The 20,589-nt window shown below is 41.9% G+C and overlaps 1 protein-coding gene across 5 annotated transcripts in view; it reads right to left on the bottom strand.

Annotated features, from left to right (window-relative positions):
• The window catches only part of fnbp1b (formin binding protein 1b), a gene marked incomplete at its 3' end in the record, with an annotated part of 62,147 nt that overhangs the window by 15,108 nt on the left and 26,450 nt on the right, over positions 1-20,589 (bottom strand). For 3 of the 5 annotated variants that reach the window (XM_080046343.1, XM_080046342.1, XM_080046341.1), the window contains exons 5-10: positions 11,565-11,627; positions 9,751-9,855; positions 4,448-4,576; positions 3,731-3,877; positions 2,127-2,321; positions 269-457 (exon numbers count right to left, since the gene is read on the bottom strand). In XM_080046343.1, coding sequence (XP_079902469.1) covers positions 269-457; positions 2,127-2,321; positions 3,731-3,877; positions 4,448-4,576; positions 9,751-9,855; positions 11,565-11,627 — 828 coding nt within the window. The remainder of the gene's footprint in view (positions 1-268; positions 458-2,126; positions 2,322-3,730; positions 3,878-4,447; positions 4,577-9,750; positions 9,856-11,564; positions 11,628-20,589) is intronic. The other 2 variants (XM_080046344.1, XM_080046345.1) reach the window with 1 other exon arrangement.

Genomic DNA, 20,589 nt, shown 5'->3' with positions numbered 1-20,589 from the left:
AAAGACAAGTAGAGTAGATTAGAGTATGTACCATGTAATGGAAAAGCCTCAATTGCTGCTTTCAGGTTCATTGCCTGCTTTGTGGCGATACCATGTAGGCATTATGACCTTAAGCCACAAATAAAAATATGCTACCTTTTGTATTACTTCACCCATACAGTGTAGCAGGTACACAAGCTTCAGTTACAGGTGTACGTACAGACAGACAAACACACACACACATGCTTCAAAGCTTGCTGGACACACACAGGCACGCACACACACTTACCCCTCGCCTCAGGCTCCGGAGGCAGTGCATTTTGGGCTTGGAGGTCATGAAGTCGTTGAGGCGGTGGGAGAGGGGCTCCTTTTGCTGCTTGGGAGACTGGGGGTCGTTGGGAACAGCAGAGGGTGAGGGCGGGGATGAGGCTGGGGGGGCAGGTGGGGGCTGGTGGGGGGACGTTAACAGGGACATAAGCTACCAGTAAGAGAGGGGGAGCCGTGACGGAGGAGAGGAGAGGAGGAGAGAGGAGAGAAAAAACATGGAAGAAGAAGAAGATAAAGAAGGAAAAAACGAAAAAAAGGAGGAGGAGGGAACACAAAACGAAATAAATATAAGCCTCCGACGAATATTAAGAAATTAAACAAACACACAACAGAAAAACCCAAACAGAAACGTAAACGAGACGACCAAAAAAACCTAGTGTCTCAGTTGTTATGTCGTGGTAAATAATGTCAAACATATAAAACAATATTTAAAACAAATAATGTTAAAAAAGAAAGGAAAATAAACCAGAGTGAGTAGGAAGCGTACAATGTGTTAAAGCGGGGCGGCTGCAACGATAGCAAACAGCAAAGAGTGTCAGACAAAGCGCATGCAGGACTTTCTTGATTTAGGAAATCTTCTTCCCTAATTAGTTGACTTTTTTTCATTTGTTTTTCTCAGCCTCATCATCACATGCCAGCTAGTGAATGGAAGAAAAATAATTCCCCACATCCCCCCGGGGATATCAGCAGCTGAGTATGAGGTCAGCGATGGAGAAATCTAATTGCTTAACGCTGTCCTGGAACATCTGACTGCATAATTCATCATCCGGCAAGTGGAGGAGTTAGAGAGTGAAGCAGTGATGAGCTCTAAGACACCACACAATGCGCATGCATGGGCAAGTGTCCCAGAAACCCCTTCTTTCAAAACACAACCAGAGTGAACAACAACCTTATTCTGTGAGGCAATGATGGTGCTTTGAGACTGAATTATCAATATCATTTGTGTGTATTTTGCATGTTATGCTTGCATGCATGTGTGCAAGTCCAGTAGAAATACCTCTCTGTACGGCTGTCAAAGCCAATATAATAGAAACATACTGTTCTGAATAAGTGTGCCATGGTTTGGATAGTTGAAAACACCATTTTCTGTACACACACAGTCACTAGGGTTTCTCATTTAGCATGGTGCACACTTGCTTCCAGCCTTTCCATATCGCACACACACACACCCAATTGCTCACTCATGCTTTGGTTTAATTCAACACCAACAGTGCCACCAGCCCATATGACAAGTCAGAGATCAGTTTTGCTGTTTTAGAAGCAGGAAACCAAAGGTTGATCACCGGTCAGTGGAAAAACAGTTATTTTGGATCAAGTTAATATTGGCCAGTTGAGTCCGTCCACAGGACTAGGATAGAAATGCATTAGTGCGTGTTACACAAGGGGAGGCTCCCAAATCGGTGAGGGTGATTGCCAGGGAGAGGGGAAGGGGAAACGGGTGGCGAATAATAATAACAACCAAAATTGCAGTAGGAACAATAAAAGAGCAACAAAATCTCTTTTTGAGCTTAACAAACGTTAACGAAAAAAATCAAAGAATCTACACAAAAAATGAAATTATATACACAACCAGTGCTAGGAAATTTAACAAATACTACAAAATGTGACATTGAACACATAAGGCCACAGAACAAATATATAACATGATACAACCATAAATATCCCTCCACCCCACTTCCCAAAAAAAGAATCTCCCCAAAGTGACCTCCGAGTGAGGTAAAATGAAATGCATTAAAACCCAGCGAGGCGTTTGCTGTACAGTACGCCCGGGGTCTAAATGTAGCCCTGCGTTTTTATGGAAGTGTGCATTCATGTGTTACCTTGTTCTTGTTCTTAATGAAAGGCCAGAGTTTGCCCTTGCTCTTGCCAGTGGGCCTCTCCTGTTTGGACTCTCTGCTGTTGGTCAGGCTGGTGTCTGAAGCCGTCCTCTTCATGGCCTGGCCATAGTCCTCAAACTCCACATCACCCGGGGGCTCAAACCCTGACTTATAGGACTCCACCACCTGCTTTGAATCCTAGTGGGAGTAGAGAGAGAATCAGCCCTTTACTCAGAATCTAATTTATTACATTTTCTTCCTCTTCTCTGGGTTGGTTGTGGGTTTTTCTTTATAGCCATATCATCTCATTTAAAAGAAATGGACACAAGGCTGAGAGACACTGCTTTTGGTACATTTTCTTTTACAAATCCTATACTCTCGGCTTTAGACAGCTCTTCTGTCTATAATGAAGGGTCCATTTGTGTTGTCAGTGGATGTGATGTAATAAGAATTTCCTAATACAAAATTAAATGCTAAGCAATGACTTAAAAAAGGATGGTTGTGGGGGTCTCTGTTTGTTTAAACGGTCCAGCTAATCAGCAGGTCTGGTAGATAAGATGCAACACAATAGTGGCCTGGTGACTCTCTTGTTTATAGTAGCTGTGGGGCTGATAATAGTCTATGAGCATGTCATGAAAGGAGAGAAAGAGAGAGAGAGGGAGACATGTCGTTATTGAGTTTGTGGGGGCCACAGAAGAAACAGGAAAAGACCCCAATCTGTCAGGCGAGAGTTATGACAGAAACACTGAGGTCGGGGACACAGCCAGGCTCCTCAGACACAGGAAGAGGAACATTAATCAAGCGCAGTCAGTGTGTATCGGGCCTATATCTGAGCTGATAAAGACAGTGGGGTCTGGTTGGAGTTAGGATGAGTGCATGTGTGCGTGTGTGTGCGTGTGTGTGTGTGTGTGTGTGTGTGTGTGTGTGTGTGTGTGTGTGTGTGTGCGTGTGCCTGCCTGCCTGCCTGCCTGCGTGCGTGTGTGCGTGCATGTGTTTGTCCGTTTGTGTGTGGGAGATAGAAGACGGTGAGAGGAAGAGAGACAGAGGGAGGCAAGGATCATGTGATGTGTTATTCTTTGTCGTTGTTTACTGCAGCAGCCAGTCAAAAGGCTGGAGTGATCTCCCTGGAGCTTGGCCACACACACACACACACACACACACACACACACACACACACTGACACACACATACTATGTAATTCCTGTGTGTTCAGAAGAAACTTTTATGTCATTTAATGTTGAGGGGGATTATGGAATGTACTTTTAGGCGACACAAAGCTCTAAAAGAGGGGACTACATTGTGTGCGCTTGTATCCCATTGGTTTTCTTACTATAAAAGCGGAGGCCAACACATAATTCAAATCATTTTGTTCAGCTATTCTCCCGGTCACAACACTGTCCTCCCACAGCACTTTGTTGTTCACAGGTGGGCAGTTTTTATTTTCGTTCCCCCCCCAAGAGTACAAACTTAAGGTACATTTGCTGCCTAAATGAAAGCCTATACAGCAATGTGTGGGTTGTGATTGATGCTTATAGTCAGTAATATTTCCCATATATTGGTTTGTATGTACAGAAGTAGTATATTGATATGTTTTTCCATATACTCACAGTCTTAGGCTCTATGGACTCAGCAGCTGTGGTCATGCCGTCTAAACACTTCCCCACGATGGGCAGCACTTGACGGTCCACGTCTGCAAACGTCTTCATGCACACTCCTATCCTCTCAATCCTTTTCTCCTCCATGTCTTGAAGTTTCTGTGTGAAAAGAATTCAGACACATTCATATGTTATTAAAAGCTTTACTAGCGTTTCTTATGGGAGAGTACAGTGAGGAAGGCTTGTGAGAGCTGTCCTTTGATTAAGCATAAAAAATACCAATTTGACGAATACCATCTGGGAAATCACTCCGGCAATTTCCATATTTTTGAATATAGAAGTGAAAACTCAAAGATTGTGAATATGTGGAGTGCCTCATTTTTGTATTTTAAATTTGACTTTGATTCCCACAGTCTGTCAAGATGTACAGTAACACAACTTAGATAGTTTGTACAAAATAACCCACAGTTACCCTCTGTGTTTCCTGCATATTTTTCGTAGTTGACCCAGAGGGGAATGAAGGTGGCAAGAGACAAACGGCATTGAATTCACAAGATAACTATGAATGCACCATTCTGGCAGACTTTTCAATCCGTCAGCACTTTTATGTGCATATATTTTTGGATGGATGATTACATATTTAAGTAAACCTAGAACTTTCAATTGCAATCATCTGCGACAGCAATTAACCCAATAGGCCGTGTGATGTGGTGGTGCTGTTATATTGACCTGGAATATGTTGGGGATGACTGTAAAGTAATGTTCATTCTGCTCCTGGTTGAACTTCTGCAGGTAGTTGGAGTATTCACTCTTACTGTCGGCAGCCATCTTGTGCCTCATGTCGGCTTGCTGTCGAGCCTGAAGGAGAGAGAGAGAGAAAAACTAAAACATCAGACCCGCTTTCATCATTAAACCTCAGTGTCTGCTGATTAACACAGACATATGGGTTACACACACACACACACACACACACACACACACACACACACACAGTCAGAGAATTAGAACCTGCATGAGTTGACACATTTGTGCATACGAGTGTTCCTGCATGCACACGTACACACATAAACATAGAGCTCGTGGACGCACGGTCACAGGTGCAAATCCAAGAAGCAACAACAACAAAAACAGCCATTGGCACTAGACTCTGCTGTATGTAGGCCAGGACAAACATATCAAAAAAAGAGACACGACAGCCTGCATTGGCTGCATAGTGGAGGGATTTAGTCTTTCTATTGCCCTGACAGTCTGGCCTATCTGTGCCGTCGATAATGTTGATTATTCTAAGCGAGTTTGGTCTCGGGGAGGGAGGGCAGGCAGTCAGAAACGCAGTGGGAGCAGCCTATTACGGACCCAAGGCAAGCAGATGGAGATGAGATTATCTCAGCTAGACGGCATGTGGTGTGTGTGTGTGTGTGTGTGTACTGTTTGTGTGTGAGCAAGCGTTGTGTGTGTGTGTTTGTTCATGTAGTTAAATACTCATATCTGTTTCCTCTTTCCATTGGATCTGAGGCCTGTCAACACATAAATAGCTTCATCAAAAACAAAGATGAAGGCTTTGATTGTATTTGGTCAAATAGATGCAAACCAAAAAGCTGCAGTCATAGTAGTGTCGGGCAGTAGAGGGAACATAACCCTGATCTGTCATAGTCCTCCTATGGGAAACATTTAAAAGACTGAGTCCAGTTCTTCACCCACGCACCAATCAGAGGCAAGAGCTGAGTCTCTCTCACACACACACACACACACACACACACACACACACACACACACACACACACACGGGTAAGCAATAGATGACATAACAGAAGAAAAAGGAGGACATCGGAGCGGAGACACTCTTCAGACACAAAGGTACGGTATTTCCAGCGCAGGAGGGATGACAGTTTATACTTTGGTGGAAAATAGTAGTCACAGCCCTTTAAAGAAAAGGAATGTGAGAATTAAGCTAAAAAGCACATGTGAAAGTCCAGCTGTTAAAAATCAATGTGTGGGCCTGCGAGGTTGTGTTTGTGGATGTGGAAGTGTGCTGCGCTGGTGTCGGTGCATGCAGAGTGCATGCTCAAAGTGTTGTGGAAATGACAAGGGTACACATTGTCGCCTTGGTGACTGGGCAGATGATGAAACCCCGTTAGGAGCTGCAGACACATCATATCCTGTTGTCATTTTTGGGAAATAAATTTGACACTCTCGGAACTCTATCTATCTATCTATCTATCTATCTATCTATCTATCTATCTATCTATCTATCTATCTATCTATCTATCTATCTATCTATCTATCTATCTATATAATACTTTTCTTAAGCAGAATTACAAAAATGGAAGTTGCCTTATGCATCATATTGAGCATTTCTTTCATTTAAGTTTTCTTACATCACACATAGAAACAGCAGTAGCGGATCACAGTCAGACAGGACAGGACGTTTTACCGGTGACCTGATCAAGGCCTTTGTGTCAGACTTGTGTGTTTATCAAGAGACAGTGTGTGTGTGTGTGTGTGTGTGTGTGTGTGTGCGTGCGTGTGTGTGTGTGTGTGTGTGTGTGTGTGTGTGTGTGTGTGTGTGTATGTGTGTGTGTGTGTGTGTGTGTGCGTGCGTGCGTGTGTGTTCCCACAGATATAACAGGATCTCTTTCCGCTACACCTACCTTGTGCGAACTTCGCTTCAAGGCATGGAATAAAATAGATAAACAAACACAAAGACACGAACAACAAACAAAAAAAGGATCGTTAACCGTTTCCAGCCAAACAAGAAGTTGCCATAGATGCACTTCCTGGACCATCAAGCGTGTCATCGCTCAGAAAAGGGGAAGTTGGTGTCAGGGTAAACAAATGCAATTGCCACGGAAACGCTGGTGTATTAAACTTATGCTAGATGTAGGCAGAACAGAAATTTTAGTGTAGGCTGTTATTTTTCTAATTCATTTACGATTGGGGATTCCCATAAAAAAGGGGAAGTCTATGAGTGAGTAGTACTATGTAGTAAGAATGGGGGGGGTCCCCTTAAAGAACTGTTAAGCAAGCTTTGTGGATATCTGGGCTGTGATTCCAAACCCCAAATTGTAGGATTGGTTTGCCAGAATAAGGGAGAGGAGGAGGTTTTGAGTGAGAGTGAAAACCACAATACCTCAGCTCAACAAACGGCAGCTTTTCAACATCCCAGTGAGACCTCACATCACAGCTCAGAGCTTGACAAAATATATTCATGTCAAACATTGACAGATTATTGTTACAGTCAAGTAACTGAACTGAGAAAGTTAATATTAAATCCTCAGGTGGCCTTTAGCTGCAGAATACTGATGTACACAGACACAAACTATGCATCGGTCCAGACACTTTCTCTGCTCTCATCATGAATCTGTTCAGACCTACTTACACCCCAAGGCTTAAGCTATGACTCAAACCCACAACACAAACAAGGCTGAGGTTGTGAACTGTCCCTTCTGGTGATATACACTCAGAGGCCCTTCTAAATAATGAAGAGAATATGCCTCTGAAAAAAAGGAAAGTAAAACCTATTGAGAGACATGATCTGTTCTTTTTCTGGGGCTTTTTACGGAAGTTTTACGACCAAATATTTTTCTAAAATCCACACTTAGCACTTTAACTTTTTCTTTACTTTCATTATGAGTAGTATATAAATATACAGACATCTTGACACCAGAAAGGTGAAAAAGACGTGAGGTGTCACACGTCGCATGTCTTAACCACAGACACTTAAAACTGACAATACAGAAATAACACAGTCACACACCGACACATACACCCACACACACACACACACACACACCAACACACAATCCCTTTGTCTCTTTTTCATGCATCTGCACCGACAAACTATTTCTATATTTCTTGTTACAATGTCATAATTCACAGACCTGATACCACAGACACAATATGTGAAAAAACATACAGTGCCAATAGCCAATGTTAGATATACACAGATAGGAAGATGTGTATGTGTAGGAAGAAAATCCAATAACCCTGCACAGAGACAGGGACTGAAATACATCAGTCTTTTTCTATAATAAGTTCTTCATTTATGAACATGGAAATGTGAGTAGGTGAAGAGAGAGCTGAGGCCGGTCAGACAAACCCACACAGAAAGGAACAAATGAGAAAGATATTTTTTTTTTGCTTGGATCTATACATTGGCAAGCAGGGGGAGATACTGAAGTGAAAAGTGTTTATTTATTATGATTTTCCTTACATTATAAACATTGTTAGTGTTTACCATAGCGTCCTATTGTATGTGCTGCTTTAAGAACAAACAGGGAGTGATCTAAGGGTTTTGAGTTAAAGGATGGTTTTGTGTGTGTAAGCCTGTTTGCTACAATTATCATATAGTTCACATTACTGTTAACATTAAAGGCATATAGATTTATTTCCTATTTTCATTGCTATGAGCTTTCATTTATTGCACTACAGCTTGAAAATCAACTTGTAGGGACTGTATATCTTTGCTCAAAAAAAAAGTATGGTACATTTGATATGCTTCCTAAACATTGAGTTCTCATGAAAACTCAGTTTGCTGTGGGAGTGAGATCATTTGAAAGCCTCACATTCAACAGCTATGTTGTCAGAAAATCTAACCGTCAAGGATAATTGCTGTATTTTCCAACAAGTCTTAATTGTCAAGGCATCCTTAAAGCACCAACTGGGACTGAATTGAATTATATTTCTGTGGCATGAATGGAAACTTCAAGTCAATAGAGTTGTTGTTGTTGTTGTTGTTTTTTCAGTAAAAATGTATACGTTCATTTGTCCTTTAGAGTTGAGTGGGAACATGTTGAAGAATCTCATTCTATACATTATCGCTTTACACAAACAAGCGATACGACCTAAACAAGAGCAAAAAGAAACAGCGCTGAATTCCGTGTAATGCTAAAAGAGTCTTTCATTCTTCCATAAATGAAACAACTGTAAAATGGGACACAACGCCGCTCTTGTTTTTGACAGTAGTTTCTTAAGCTGCTGTGCCGGGTTCCTTCCAGTTGGGTTCAGTGTTAGCCTAAGCCTATTGTAGCCCTCTGGCCACAGTGCAGAAAGGCTCTTTATATTCCGGCCTATATTTGCATAATAATCGGCTCTGAACTGTGTCGACTGTGAAGCCCCAGCTCTGCTCCAGCAGCTGATGTTTGCAGCAGGAGCACGCGCTGCTGCTGACCCATGATGCCTTGCGGGCGTGGGAGCTGTGTGGGCTAGAGGCTGGAATTGTTCAGGGGCTCTTTTAATTGGTCGTGACAACAGGAAATGACATCAGCGACATGGCCCAAGGGGCTCTGGTATACAAGTCCTGAGAAGCAGACGATGGCTGCATGTGTTGAGGACGTACAGTTTAATCACAAAAACTACATAAAAGGTGGAGTCAGCCATTCTGTAGAACGCTTGTTGTCAAAATCACTTTTGTGCTGTTTACAGAGCCTAGGCTGCGGATTAACACTGGATTTTTTCAGCGCACACACACAGTAGCGGATAGTGAAGAGATATTTTGACAAAGTGATTTTGACAAGGGTTCACCAGAATAGCTGACTCCACCTGTAAGATTCTTAACTATGAAAAAAATAAAGCAAAGCTGTATGTACATACCACAACACACATACAGTACAGACAGACACACACACATACACACACATACACACCAACATGGACACACAGTCCTCTCTGTTGCCGAGGCCGTTACAGCACAGCAGAATGTTTGGTGCTGCTCTACAATGATAATGAGGACCGGGCGCTGCTATCAGCTTTGTTAGGCAGCGGATCACTGTGCTGCCCAGACAATGCCAGCTTTTACACGCAGTCCCTGGCATCCAACTCATGGTCACTCAATCTTTTACTGTGTTTTCCAACTCTCGGAGGAATGAGGAGTCAGGGCTTAGGGGGCATTGAAAGGGGGGAATAAAATGTAAAGGAAAATGGCGAGAGAAAGGGGAGGGTGCTGGGTGAGAGGGTGAGAAAAGACCAGGCGATTGTGTGCACAAGACAAGCTGGCGTGATTGGTGGCCGCTGCACTGGAGTGAGATGACACATACCTTTTCCACGTCAGCCTTAGTCACGTTAATGTCAGCGTCCATCTTCTCAAAGTATTGCTGCGCTCTGTCCGCCTCTTTGCAGTCCCTCTCAAACCTTCTTTTACACTGAAAAAAGAAAGAGAGACACATTTAAAAAGGTGCACCATGTAACTTTGGGTATGTCAGAGAAGTGAACATTTTCTAAAGTATTTTCTTATAACTGAATAAACAAACCTCCCTCACTAGTAAATTTGATCCATGGAAGGCTGTTTTAAGTTAGAAAGCAACCTTAAAGGTAACTGTTACGCTATTGTTGTTAACAGCACTGTTTTGTTTACAGACATATTCTATTCTTAAATTTGGTTCCAGGTGCCTCAAAATAATTGTTTTGATTTAAGATTATATAATTTTTCAATACTAATAATTACATGTAGAGAAAATAAGTTTTGTAAACCACCTGCAAGCCTTGAAAATGTAAACAAATCCTCTTCCCTTGAAACTGTGCAGTGCACCTTTAATATAATCATGGACGTTGCATCAGTACAATTCCTGCTATGCATGAGTAATGGACGTCATAACATGTACACATACGTCATATAGGTTTCAGGCAGCGCATTGTGTGTGTGTGACTGTGGGTCAGTTTATGCCATTTGACACAGCACCGGGGGCAGTTAAACAGTCTGCAGCCTGCAGATTAAACAAATATTCATAGTGGCCATTTGTGTACGGAAAAACAAGCATTCATCCAACCCCTCTGTCGACCCCTTCTATCGGAACAATCACTGTTTGTTGGGCCAGCCGTGCACTCTGAACTGCGCCTATCTGCCTCACACACAATGGGATCATTGAACGCTCAGAGAAGTTTTTTTGAGGAGGACAAGGATGTTATGCATCTCTCTCGCTCACACACTCATTTCGCACACACTCTCCCCCGCCGAAAGGGGCCAGGCAGAGATAAGGAGTGGTTTTCTGTGCAATCTCACTTTTACAGTTCCTTCGCTATACAACGAATGTAACAGACACTCCTGGATTTGCTCAAATCTACTGTAGGCCTCTAAAAAGATAAGTGTATTAAATGAATGTTAGTCCTGGCCTACTATCGACTATGGAGGATGCACAACTGATGGTCAAGTGAAACTTACTTTTGTATTCCTATCTCTACTTCAGTATTTTCTGTCTGAAAATAACATAAAATCATGCAATTATAAGTTCATTTAAGGCGCCAGTAAGTTTTAAACCACCAATATTTTTCTATGATCATTCCATCTTGGTGTTCAAGTTTTTTCCTGTGTACTCATACCACACTTCTAACCGCTGCCTTGTTTTTAACAACAAGAAATGGCACATTGAGGGTTCTTCTGGTGGAGAGCGAACAGCAGGTCCCTCAGGGCTTTTTTCATTTAGAAACACAGTCCAATTTGATCCCACGGTGTTAATGATGATGTACTTCATAGTCACACAGCCTCTGCTTAAGTGTCCACTGCAGCATGTGCTTCAGAATCATGTGGCACTGATGTTGACGACTGATTTTTTGGCTTTAAAGCTATTATGAACATTGACGCATATGTATATTTGTTTATTAAAAAAATGCTGAAAAAATACAAATAAAAAATACCCATAAACACAATTTTCAATCTAATTATCTAGATCAATTTAAAAACTTAACTGCTACAGTTACATGTTTTTTGTTTTTTAATAATTATTATAGATATGAAGTTGCAGAGGAGCTTAAGTGAAGAAGTAAGTCATGAATTATTTTAAATTCGGTTTATCATGTCCTAGTTTCTACTAATGAACAACTGTGGTCGTGCTGCACATTAATAAGGGTTACTTACGCCTTCCAGCTGTTTCCACGAGCTCTCAATGTGCTGCTGTGCCTTACGCCCATCATGGAAGTGCTGTCGGAAGAGTTGGGGAAAAGGGGGAGAAAAAAAAACATTAGAAATAGTATCATGCTATTCACAAGCTTAGGGGATTTAAAAACAGGTGGAAGTGACCTTGAAGTAGTAGCATGGATCATAAATTAGAAACGGTCGGACCGAGACTCCCGACCATACCATTAAACCCTATGAATATTACTCACGCTGACAGGGAGGTATTAGTGTGAACTGGGAAAGTAGGGCAAATCCAAATAGACACTATACTGTAGCTACATTCAAAAATGATGACCACATAACCCCCACAGGAGATTTGTACAAGCTCCAGCATATGGCTTTACGTCTATTTGATTAAAGATCAACCACCAGTTCAACACAGGTGCACCAACACAGCTCTAGACATACATGTTACTATTTCTGTCTAGAAATGAACTGAATGAAGGCTTTATACTAAGTTAAATGCATACATGTAAAAGGTTAAACATTCTGTAGATCAAGAGACAATGACAACCAAGGGAACAATAACAGTGTGGTAAGGCCAAACAGACAATGTTTTTTGTTATAAAGCAGCAAAGTCACATGTTATATAAAGAGCAAAGTGCCAAAGGCAAGGTTTGTGTTGTTAAATGAAACCATCCCCTGTGCTTGGCGGGCCTCCATGCATACATTAAGGGTGCACTGATTACATAATCTCAGTACAGGAGATGTCTAAATTCTTTAAGAAGTAATATTTAGAAAGAAAAAAATTCACTTTTCATCAAATTCTCTGCTTTATGACCAGAGACATAGACATTTAAACTGAAATATCAGTTGATCTAATGTCGATGAGAGTAGGTAATTAAATACCAGATGACACAGTGTTCCACATCTCAGTAGATTTGTACTGTTTGCAAGCAAGTCATTGTTAGTGTGTCACAGGCAGGACTACAGGAAATGACTGAAGAGAGGCAGTCTCTCTTCAGTAGAGCAAAACAAATGCTGGAGCTTTACTTTTGTTTTTTGCGCTTATTAGCAAATGTTAGCATGTCAGCCCACTGCAATGAGTTGAACAATACACATGTTTTTACATCAGGATGTTAACATAGTCATTGTCAGCATTTAGCTCTATTGTTGAAGAAAGAACACACATGTACTGTGACTTTAATACTGTCAGAATAACTGACCGTTCTACTGAAACAAATATTAATAGTTTAGTTTTATAAGTTTGTTATTATTGGCCAAAAATATCCAGAATATAACAGTAACAACTGTTAGATGAGAAGGTAGAAAAAGAAGCAGGAAAAGGCGAAATGATAAAAGTTAGAACAATGACTGGACTTGCAACAGTGAACATACCAAGAGATAAAAACAAGCGTATACGAGGAGCCAGTTAATCTCAGTGGGAGGCAGACATGTCTCAATGGATTTTGGCAGTGCCAAGTAGAGTGGGGCGTATCAGACTAGGCTAGGTGGCAGCTGCTGCTCTGAACCCACACAGCAGCACATACACATACACTGTGTGGTTTAGTTAATGTCCTCACTTGGCCTGTGTCCCTCCAGGGAGACAGGGACACTTGGCCAGGAGGCGGATCACATCTCTCCACAGCTCTCTGTTTGTGGATGACTGCCATCTCCCCTGGAAACATTGGACACCATTCCTAAACCTTTTTTTGTTTTTAAATTAGATTGTGATCACTTATAAAGCGTACACATAATTCCTCGATTGCCTGCGGTGACTAGAATCCGCCAAAGAATCCCAAAAAAACAATGAAATGAAAATGACTCAGAGACTTGACTATCAATGAGGTGTCCCCATGGTTACTGCGGGAGCCAAGGATCAGTAGCTGAGCTGAATATCGATGCATGGCTTTCAATAAACGGGCCCGGGCCATTACACAGAACAGAAAGCCTTGTTGTACTTCTCTTGAATTCCTAACTCAACCCAAGCTAGAGATGTGGAATTAACACTGACGCAGGAGGGCCTTTAAAAGGTGAATCTCACGCCTCACCTGAATGACGGTGGACGTGAGAGATTAGTTAGTGAGAATGCGCCCTGGTTCACCTCAGGTAGTCGCACTTCTTCAGTTTGGAGGGAAGCTGAGGAGAATTAAGGAAGTGCTCCAGTGTTTCAGAGGAAGTATTTGAGCTCTAACAGAAAAAGGGGACATTGTGTGTGTGTGTGTGGGGGGGGGGGGGGGGGTGGGGCTCAAGTCTTTTTGGAACTGATGCATAATCAACCGTTTTGTAACTGACCCTGACCTTCAAATTCCTCTTTGATAAAAACAAAATGTATTCAGTGATGAAATTTGAAAGTATGTCTCACTGAAATGACGATAAGATACAGGGAAAGATACCTTGAAGCCTTTTTTCACACACACACACACACACACACACACACACACACACACACACCAACAGACAGGCTGACGTCACTGTTGCTGTGGACTAGCATTCTCTACACCAAATATTTGTCTCCATAACAACATATCTGAGAAAATAGCAACAAAAAAAAGCCTTCTGCTGCATCAACAAATCTTCCATCACTGCAGAGATAACACAAACCACGCCTGACACCCGTTCTCCAAACATCTTCGTCAGATTCACAGGATCCGGCTGGGGGGATGACACCACGCCAATGTTTGCCTTTTGCTATTTCGCTTTCAAACATGATGGCTTCAAACACGATATATAAAAAGGACCGCATTCTTGTTTATGACTAAAGCAAATTTGTATTGATGCAGGTGTCAATGCTGCTCATCCAGGCAGATGTTCTGAAGTGTATCTCTGTGTGACTGCAGAGATAAGCTGCCAGCCCTCATGAGCAGCACACACACACACACACACATACACACACACACACACACACACACACACACACACACACACACACAGCCTGTATGACCTTACATATAATATCAGCACCAAAAAAAAAAGTATAATGACATCGGACAGTATTGGAATCGGCCGACATCGCCAAATATCGGAATCGGATAGGAACTGAAAAACAGTGGATTGGTGCATCACTAGCAAACACACACACACACACACAACATTTTCCTCCCACACGTCCCTCTCAGTAACAGCATGTGACTGCTGCTGGCCCTGTCAGGGACATCTGGGGTACTTCAACAGGTCCGTGACCTGAAGCTGCCACTCTCAGTTTACCACAGTCATTTGAAAGACACAGTGAGAGAGAGACAGAGAGAGAGAGAGAGAGAGAGAGAGAGAGAGAGAGAGAGAGAGACAGAGAGAGACAAAGGGAAAGAGACAGAGACGGAGACAAAAGAAGGAAAGCTGGACTTAACACGCTTACAAATTCTTTATCTTTATAATATATACCATGTACTGTTAAGTGGGATTGGAAAATATGATCACAAACCGTCCCTGCACAGTAGATGAGAAACAGTAGTATTAATATTTACTGAAAAATGTGACACAGGGGCGGCTCCCTGCTGCGCTATGACTACCATTTAATAACAAAGGAATTCCTGCTCTTATGTACAACACAGACCACTGGACTCCCTCCAGGTACCATAACACAAAACCAGACATTAATGAAAAAACTGAAATAAATGATAATAATATAATGAGGTTAATTGATATTCTTTCTCTGTACACACACACACACACACACACACACACACACACACACACACACACACACTACTACTACTTTAACAGGCGTGTGTGGGTGTTGCATGCAAAAACTACAATGGCTACCAACTGCTATCTACTTTACCAGCCTCTCTACTTTCTAGTCTACCCCTCGTACCATACTAAGTTGAGGTGATCCAGACACACTTTTGATGGGGCTGCGTGTGGCATTACAACCACAAGCTGTAACTACTACATATACAGGTCCTTCTCATATAATTAGCATATTGTGATAAAGTTGATTATTTTCCATAATGTAATGATAATAATTGAACTTTCATATATTTTAGATTCATTGCACACCAACTGAAATATTTCAGGTCTTTTGTTGTTTTAATACTGATGATTTTGGCATACAGCTCATGAAAACCCCAAATTCCTATCTCAAAAAATTAGCATATCATGAAAAGGTACTCTAAACGAGCTCTTAACCTAATCATCTGAATCAACTAATTAACTCTAAACACCTGCAAAAGATTCCTGAGGCTTTTAAAAACTCCCAGCCTGGTTCATTACTCAAAACCGCAATCATGGGTAAGACTGCCGACCTGATTGCTGTCCAGAAGGCCATCATTGACACCCTCAATTAAGAGGGTAAGACACAGAAAGAAATTTCGGAGCGAATAGGCTGTTCCCAGAGTGCTGTATCAAGGCACCTCAGTGGGAAGTCTGTGGGAAGGAAAAAGTGTGGCAGAAAACGCTGCACAACCAGAAGAGGTGACCGGACCCTGAGGGGGATTGTGGAGAAGGGCCGATTCCAGACCTTGGGGGACCTGCGGAAGCAGTGGACTGAGTCTGGAGTAGAAACATCCAGAGCCACCGTGCACAGGCGTGTGCAGGAAATGGGCTACAGGTGCCGCATTCCCCAGGTCAAGCCACTTTTGAACCAGAAACAGCGGCAGAAGCGCCTGACCTGGGCTACAGAGAAGCAGCACTGGACTGTTGCTCAGTGGTCCAAAGTACTTTTTTCGGATGAAAGCAAATTTTGCATGTCATTCGGAGTCTGGAGGAAGACTGGGGAGAAGGAAATGCCAAAATGCCTGAAGTCCAGTGTCAAGTACCCACAGTCAGTGATGGTCTGGGGTGCCATGTCAGCTGCTGGTGTTGGTCCACTGTGTTTTATCAAAGGCAGGGTCAATGCAGCTAGCTATCAGGAGATTTTGGAGCACTTCATGCTTCCATCTGCTGAAAAGCTTTATGGAGATGAAGATTTCATTTTTCAACAAGACCTGGCACCTGCTCACAGTGCCAAAACCACTGGTAAATGGTTTACTGACCATGGTATTACTGTGCTCAATTGGCCTGCCAACTCTCCTGACCTGAACCCCATAGAGAATCTGTGGGATATTGTGAAGAGGAAGTTGAGAGACACCAGACCCAACACTGTGGATGAGCTTAAGGCCGCTATCGAAGCATCCTGGGCCTCCATAACACCTCAGCAGTGCCACAGGCTGATTGCCTCCATGCCACGCCGCATTGAAGCAGTCATTTCTGCGAAAGGATTCCCGACCAAGTATTGAGTGCATAACTGAACATAATTATTTGAAGGTTGACTTTTTTGTATTAAAAACACTTTTCTTTTATTGGTCGGATGAAATATGCAAATTTTTTGAGATAGGAATTTGGGGTTTTCATGAGCTGTATGCCAAAATCATCAGTATTAAAACAACAAAAGACCTGAAATATTTCAGTTGGTGTGCATTGAATCTAAAATATATGAAAGTTCAATTATTATCATTACATTATGGAAAATAATCAACTTTATCACAATATGCTAATTATATGAGAAGGACCTGTATATATTCATAAACTACACTTTTGATCAAAACAAAACCTGAAGGGAAAACACCATTTGCTTGTGGGACGAATAAGAGACATAAAAAAAAACTCCGCTCCACCACTTGAATTATATCTTTTTATGAGTGTGCTCATGTGAAACGACTGAGGCACATGTTCCGTACATCTGTGTGCACATACAGACTGATGTGTGTAGTCGCTCATTGACGTGACTTGGTTCACAGGAATGTGCACCTGCAGTCCTGAACACTTGTCAACACATATATAATCATCAGGCACTAGAAAATATAGCCACAAGTCATTGGAGAGAGAGAGAGAGAGAGAGAGAGAGAGAGAGAGAGAGATGATCAAACCTCGTGAAAAGCTCCACTGAGACCTGTATTCTGTTCAGACCATTAGGCCCTGGTTCAAACAGAGGGGAAGATATTGCTTTCTGGCTCAAGTGGCCCTCCCTCCTGCCTGTGTGTCATTCCACTCAACACCAGAAGGTATGTGAGGCCACTCCGCAGAGACACATTGCCTTTACACTCTCCTCTCCACCTCCAAGAGAGAAATGGGGACAGTAACACCTAAAGATGATTTAAGGCGTATTCTTTTTTTGGGCTGACTGAGCTTAATATAATGCCTATTTTATATAGAATAAGATGTGTTCTTTTAATTTTTTTTTCCAGCTGGTTGAAGGGGCACACTCTGAACTAACCCATTAATGTGGATGTATACAGCGAGTATAGAATAGTGATGTTAATAAATGTTACAAGTGTAACAGTGAATGTGCAGTCTCTGGAGGAGCGTTTAAGGGTCTTTATATGTCCTCATTAGAGAGGACACCTGGCCTGGTGAGGTCAGCTCTATGCTTCTTCAGCACAATCGCAGCACAGTGAGACTTAAGGCTCCTCATCCCATATTAACCCTGCCCTCCATCATTGCCTGTTATGCTATTAAGCCACAAACAAGCAACGCCTGGCCAATTAAAACTATCAGGTCATTATATGTATCAGGACATTTCTTCTTATGTGCCTTTATATTTTGACATCAAATGTACATGGTAAAAATGAAAAAGTTAGGAAAAACTAAAATGTTCAAGGCAACTGTGTTTTAGGGCGAATTTAAACACATAGGTTCTAAGGAAACCTGCCTGCATTGAGATATCTTATCATTTATATGTATTATGTACACTAATGTAACTTAAAAGGTGTGGGTTCTATATACAAAAAATTCTAAAAAGTAAACGTTCAGAAAGTTTTGCAGACAGTTTGACCACCGTTTAATGTTTGACGGGTTGACCGACTTGGTCTGGTTTGTTATTTGTATGACATAGAAGGAGTTGGCACAACTTTTATTGTTGAAGTATTGAAGTTTTAAATAAACATATGAAAGATGGATTTGTATTACATATGAATGAGTTATCTAAACAAAACGAGTTGGTTCAAATGTAGGCAATTTACCTTAAAATGGAAGGGATTTAGTTTAGCTTCAAAACTCAAAAATGTTGTGCTGACAGTTGCGTTGAAATCTTCCTAAATTTTTCATTTTAACATTGTATGAATTTTTTTTCCACAACACATTAAATCGAGTAGTCTGACCCAGAAAGAGACAAAAACAGGTTCCAGCCCTTGAATAAAATCCCTCCAGACAACATTCTTGGCCTCGCCTCCCGTGCCACCCCAAGCTGAGCTTAGCAAGAGGTCCTCTCTGGGAAACCAGAGTAACAAAACAGCCCCACATGAGAAACTAATGAGGTATTTGAATTGTTTTTCTCCTTATGGTTTTGCAGTGTGGATTCTACCTGTCCAATAAGCTCCCTGTATAAACCCAGGGAAAGGGGCGGGCCCTGACTCTCACCTAATCCCACTGTCTGGGTCGGCCTGTACAGCTTTGTCTGACACAGAAACAAATCAAACTGCTACAACAAAGAGGACGCAGAGTGCTGCTGAAAAATTCATGTGAATGAAACCAGAGAGCAGGAAGGTGGGAAGCTGGCTGGGAAAGTCACTGCTTTGCAAAGTGATCTTCAGAATATAACTAATCATAGCTATGATCGAATCCCCCTGATAAGAAACACTCTAATAGTGTAAATGACAGACTTACTAGGAATTCATGAATGTTTTCCTGTCAAGTCTAAGAGCCAATTTTGATGAAAGTCCCTTTCCCTTTCAAGAGTGCTTCTGAGTTATAAATAAATAAAGGCTACATTCATGAGGACAAGGACACTGTTCTGAATGCAATTAAGAAAAGATTTGCTCATTGCCTTTAGATGAAGTGATCCTCTGTTTGGAAGAGATACTGTAAATGATAGGCTTGTGCTATGAAAGGGAAACCCCCCCCCGAACACTGTCCAAATAAAGACACAAGTTATTTAGTCTAGAGAGGCAGACACATGACAAACTATTCATAATACAAGATGCTGAGTACACTGAGAATCCATTGGAGGGGTCAAAGATTGTGTTGGAGACTCCATGGGGAGATGGATAATGATATTGACAGAATGGAGAGCAACAGAGATTTATAAATACAAGGGAGGAAAAGAAAAGGAAACGGTCAGAGAAATAAAGAGGAAGAGTGTTGTCAGAGTGACATCCTGCAGCCACGGGGGAAGCCGGGCATTCTCCAAGGACGTTCCATCTGGACACTGGAGAGACGAATGCCCCGGCCAAGTCAAACCAAACCAAGCTAAACGCTAAAAACTAAAAGAGTAAAACAGGCTTTGAGTGGGTGTATGATTCCCCCTTCAGATGCACTGGAAATTCTCTTTATTTCTATATTAGCTGCAATTAAAATAAAAGTTAAAATTCAGAACTTGGGAGTGCCCCGGTGGCTCACTGGTAGAGCATGTACCATTTGGGCAGAAGTTCTTGTCGCAGATGACCCAGGTTCAACTCCCACCCGGGACCAATACTGCACGTCTTCCCACTTCTCTCTACCCATTTCAACTCTATGCTTGGTATGTTGAAAAAAAGTTTATATCACCCAAAAAATATTTGTAATTTATAAAAAAAAAAATCAAAAACAAAGTTCAAAACTGATCACTAATTAAATGACCCACAGCTTCCTGTATTTCATTAGAGTAGAGCATGAGGCAACACCAGTGCACGGGAACATACAGTATAGTCTATAAAGGGGTCACTTTGCCTCTGAGCAGCCTTCTGGTTTTTTGGTTTTTCCACTCCACTTCCCTCAGCTGGACTTCCGTGACAAGAGTCCATGGCAGATTTTTCAAAAAGTGCTTTTTTTCCAGCTGGGTAGCTCTCTCTCTCTCTTTCTTTCTCTCTCTCTCTCTCTATCTGTCTGCTCCTCTACCGACTCTATGGTTTTAATAGGCACCACGTTGTTGTTATCTCTGATTCAAGCGCTTGCAGGTCAACTGCACTTTCAAATCGCTTTACATTGGCGAAAGAAGAAAGTGACTTGAGCGTTTAAGAATAGCGCTGGGTGAAACTATTATTTCGTAAGTTGGTTTAAGAGGATGAAATAGGCCTGTAATGAAAGAGAGACTGACTTTCTTCTTTCTATAAAAAGGAACTCGTGGCTCAAGTCAGGTCACGTTCTGGTCTTT

This window comes from Ammodytes marinus, assembly GCF_949987685.1.
Source record: "Ammodytes marinus genome assembly, chromosome: 18".
Classification (NCBI taxonomy): domain Eukaryota; kingdom Metazoa; phylum Chordata; class Actinopteri; order Uranoscopiformes; family Ammodytidae; genus Ammodytes; species Ammodytes marinus.
The sequence above is the reverse complement of the archived record's forward strand: the minus strand, read 5'-3'. Positions and strand labels throughout refer to the sequence as shown.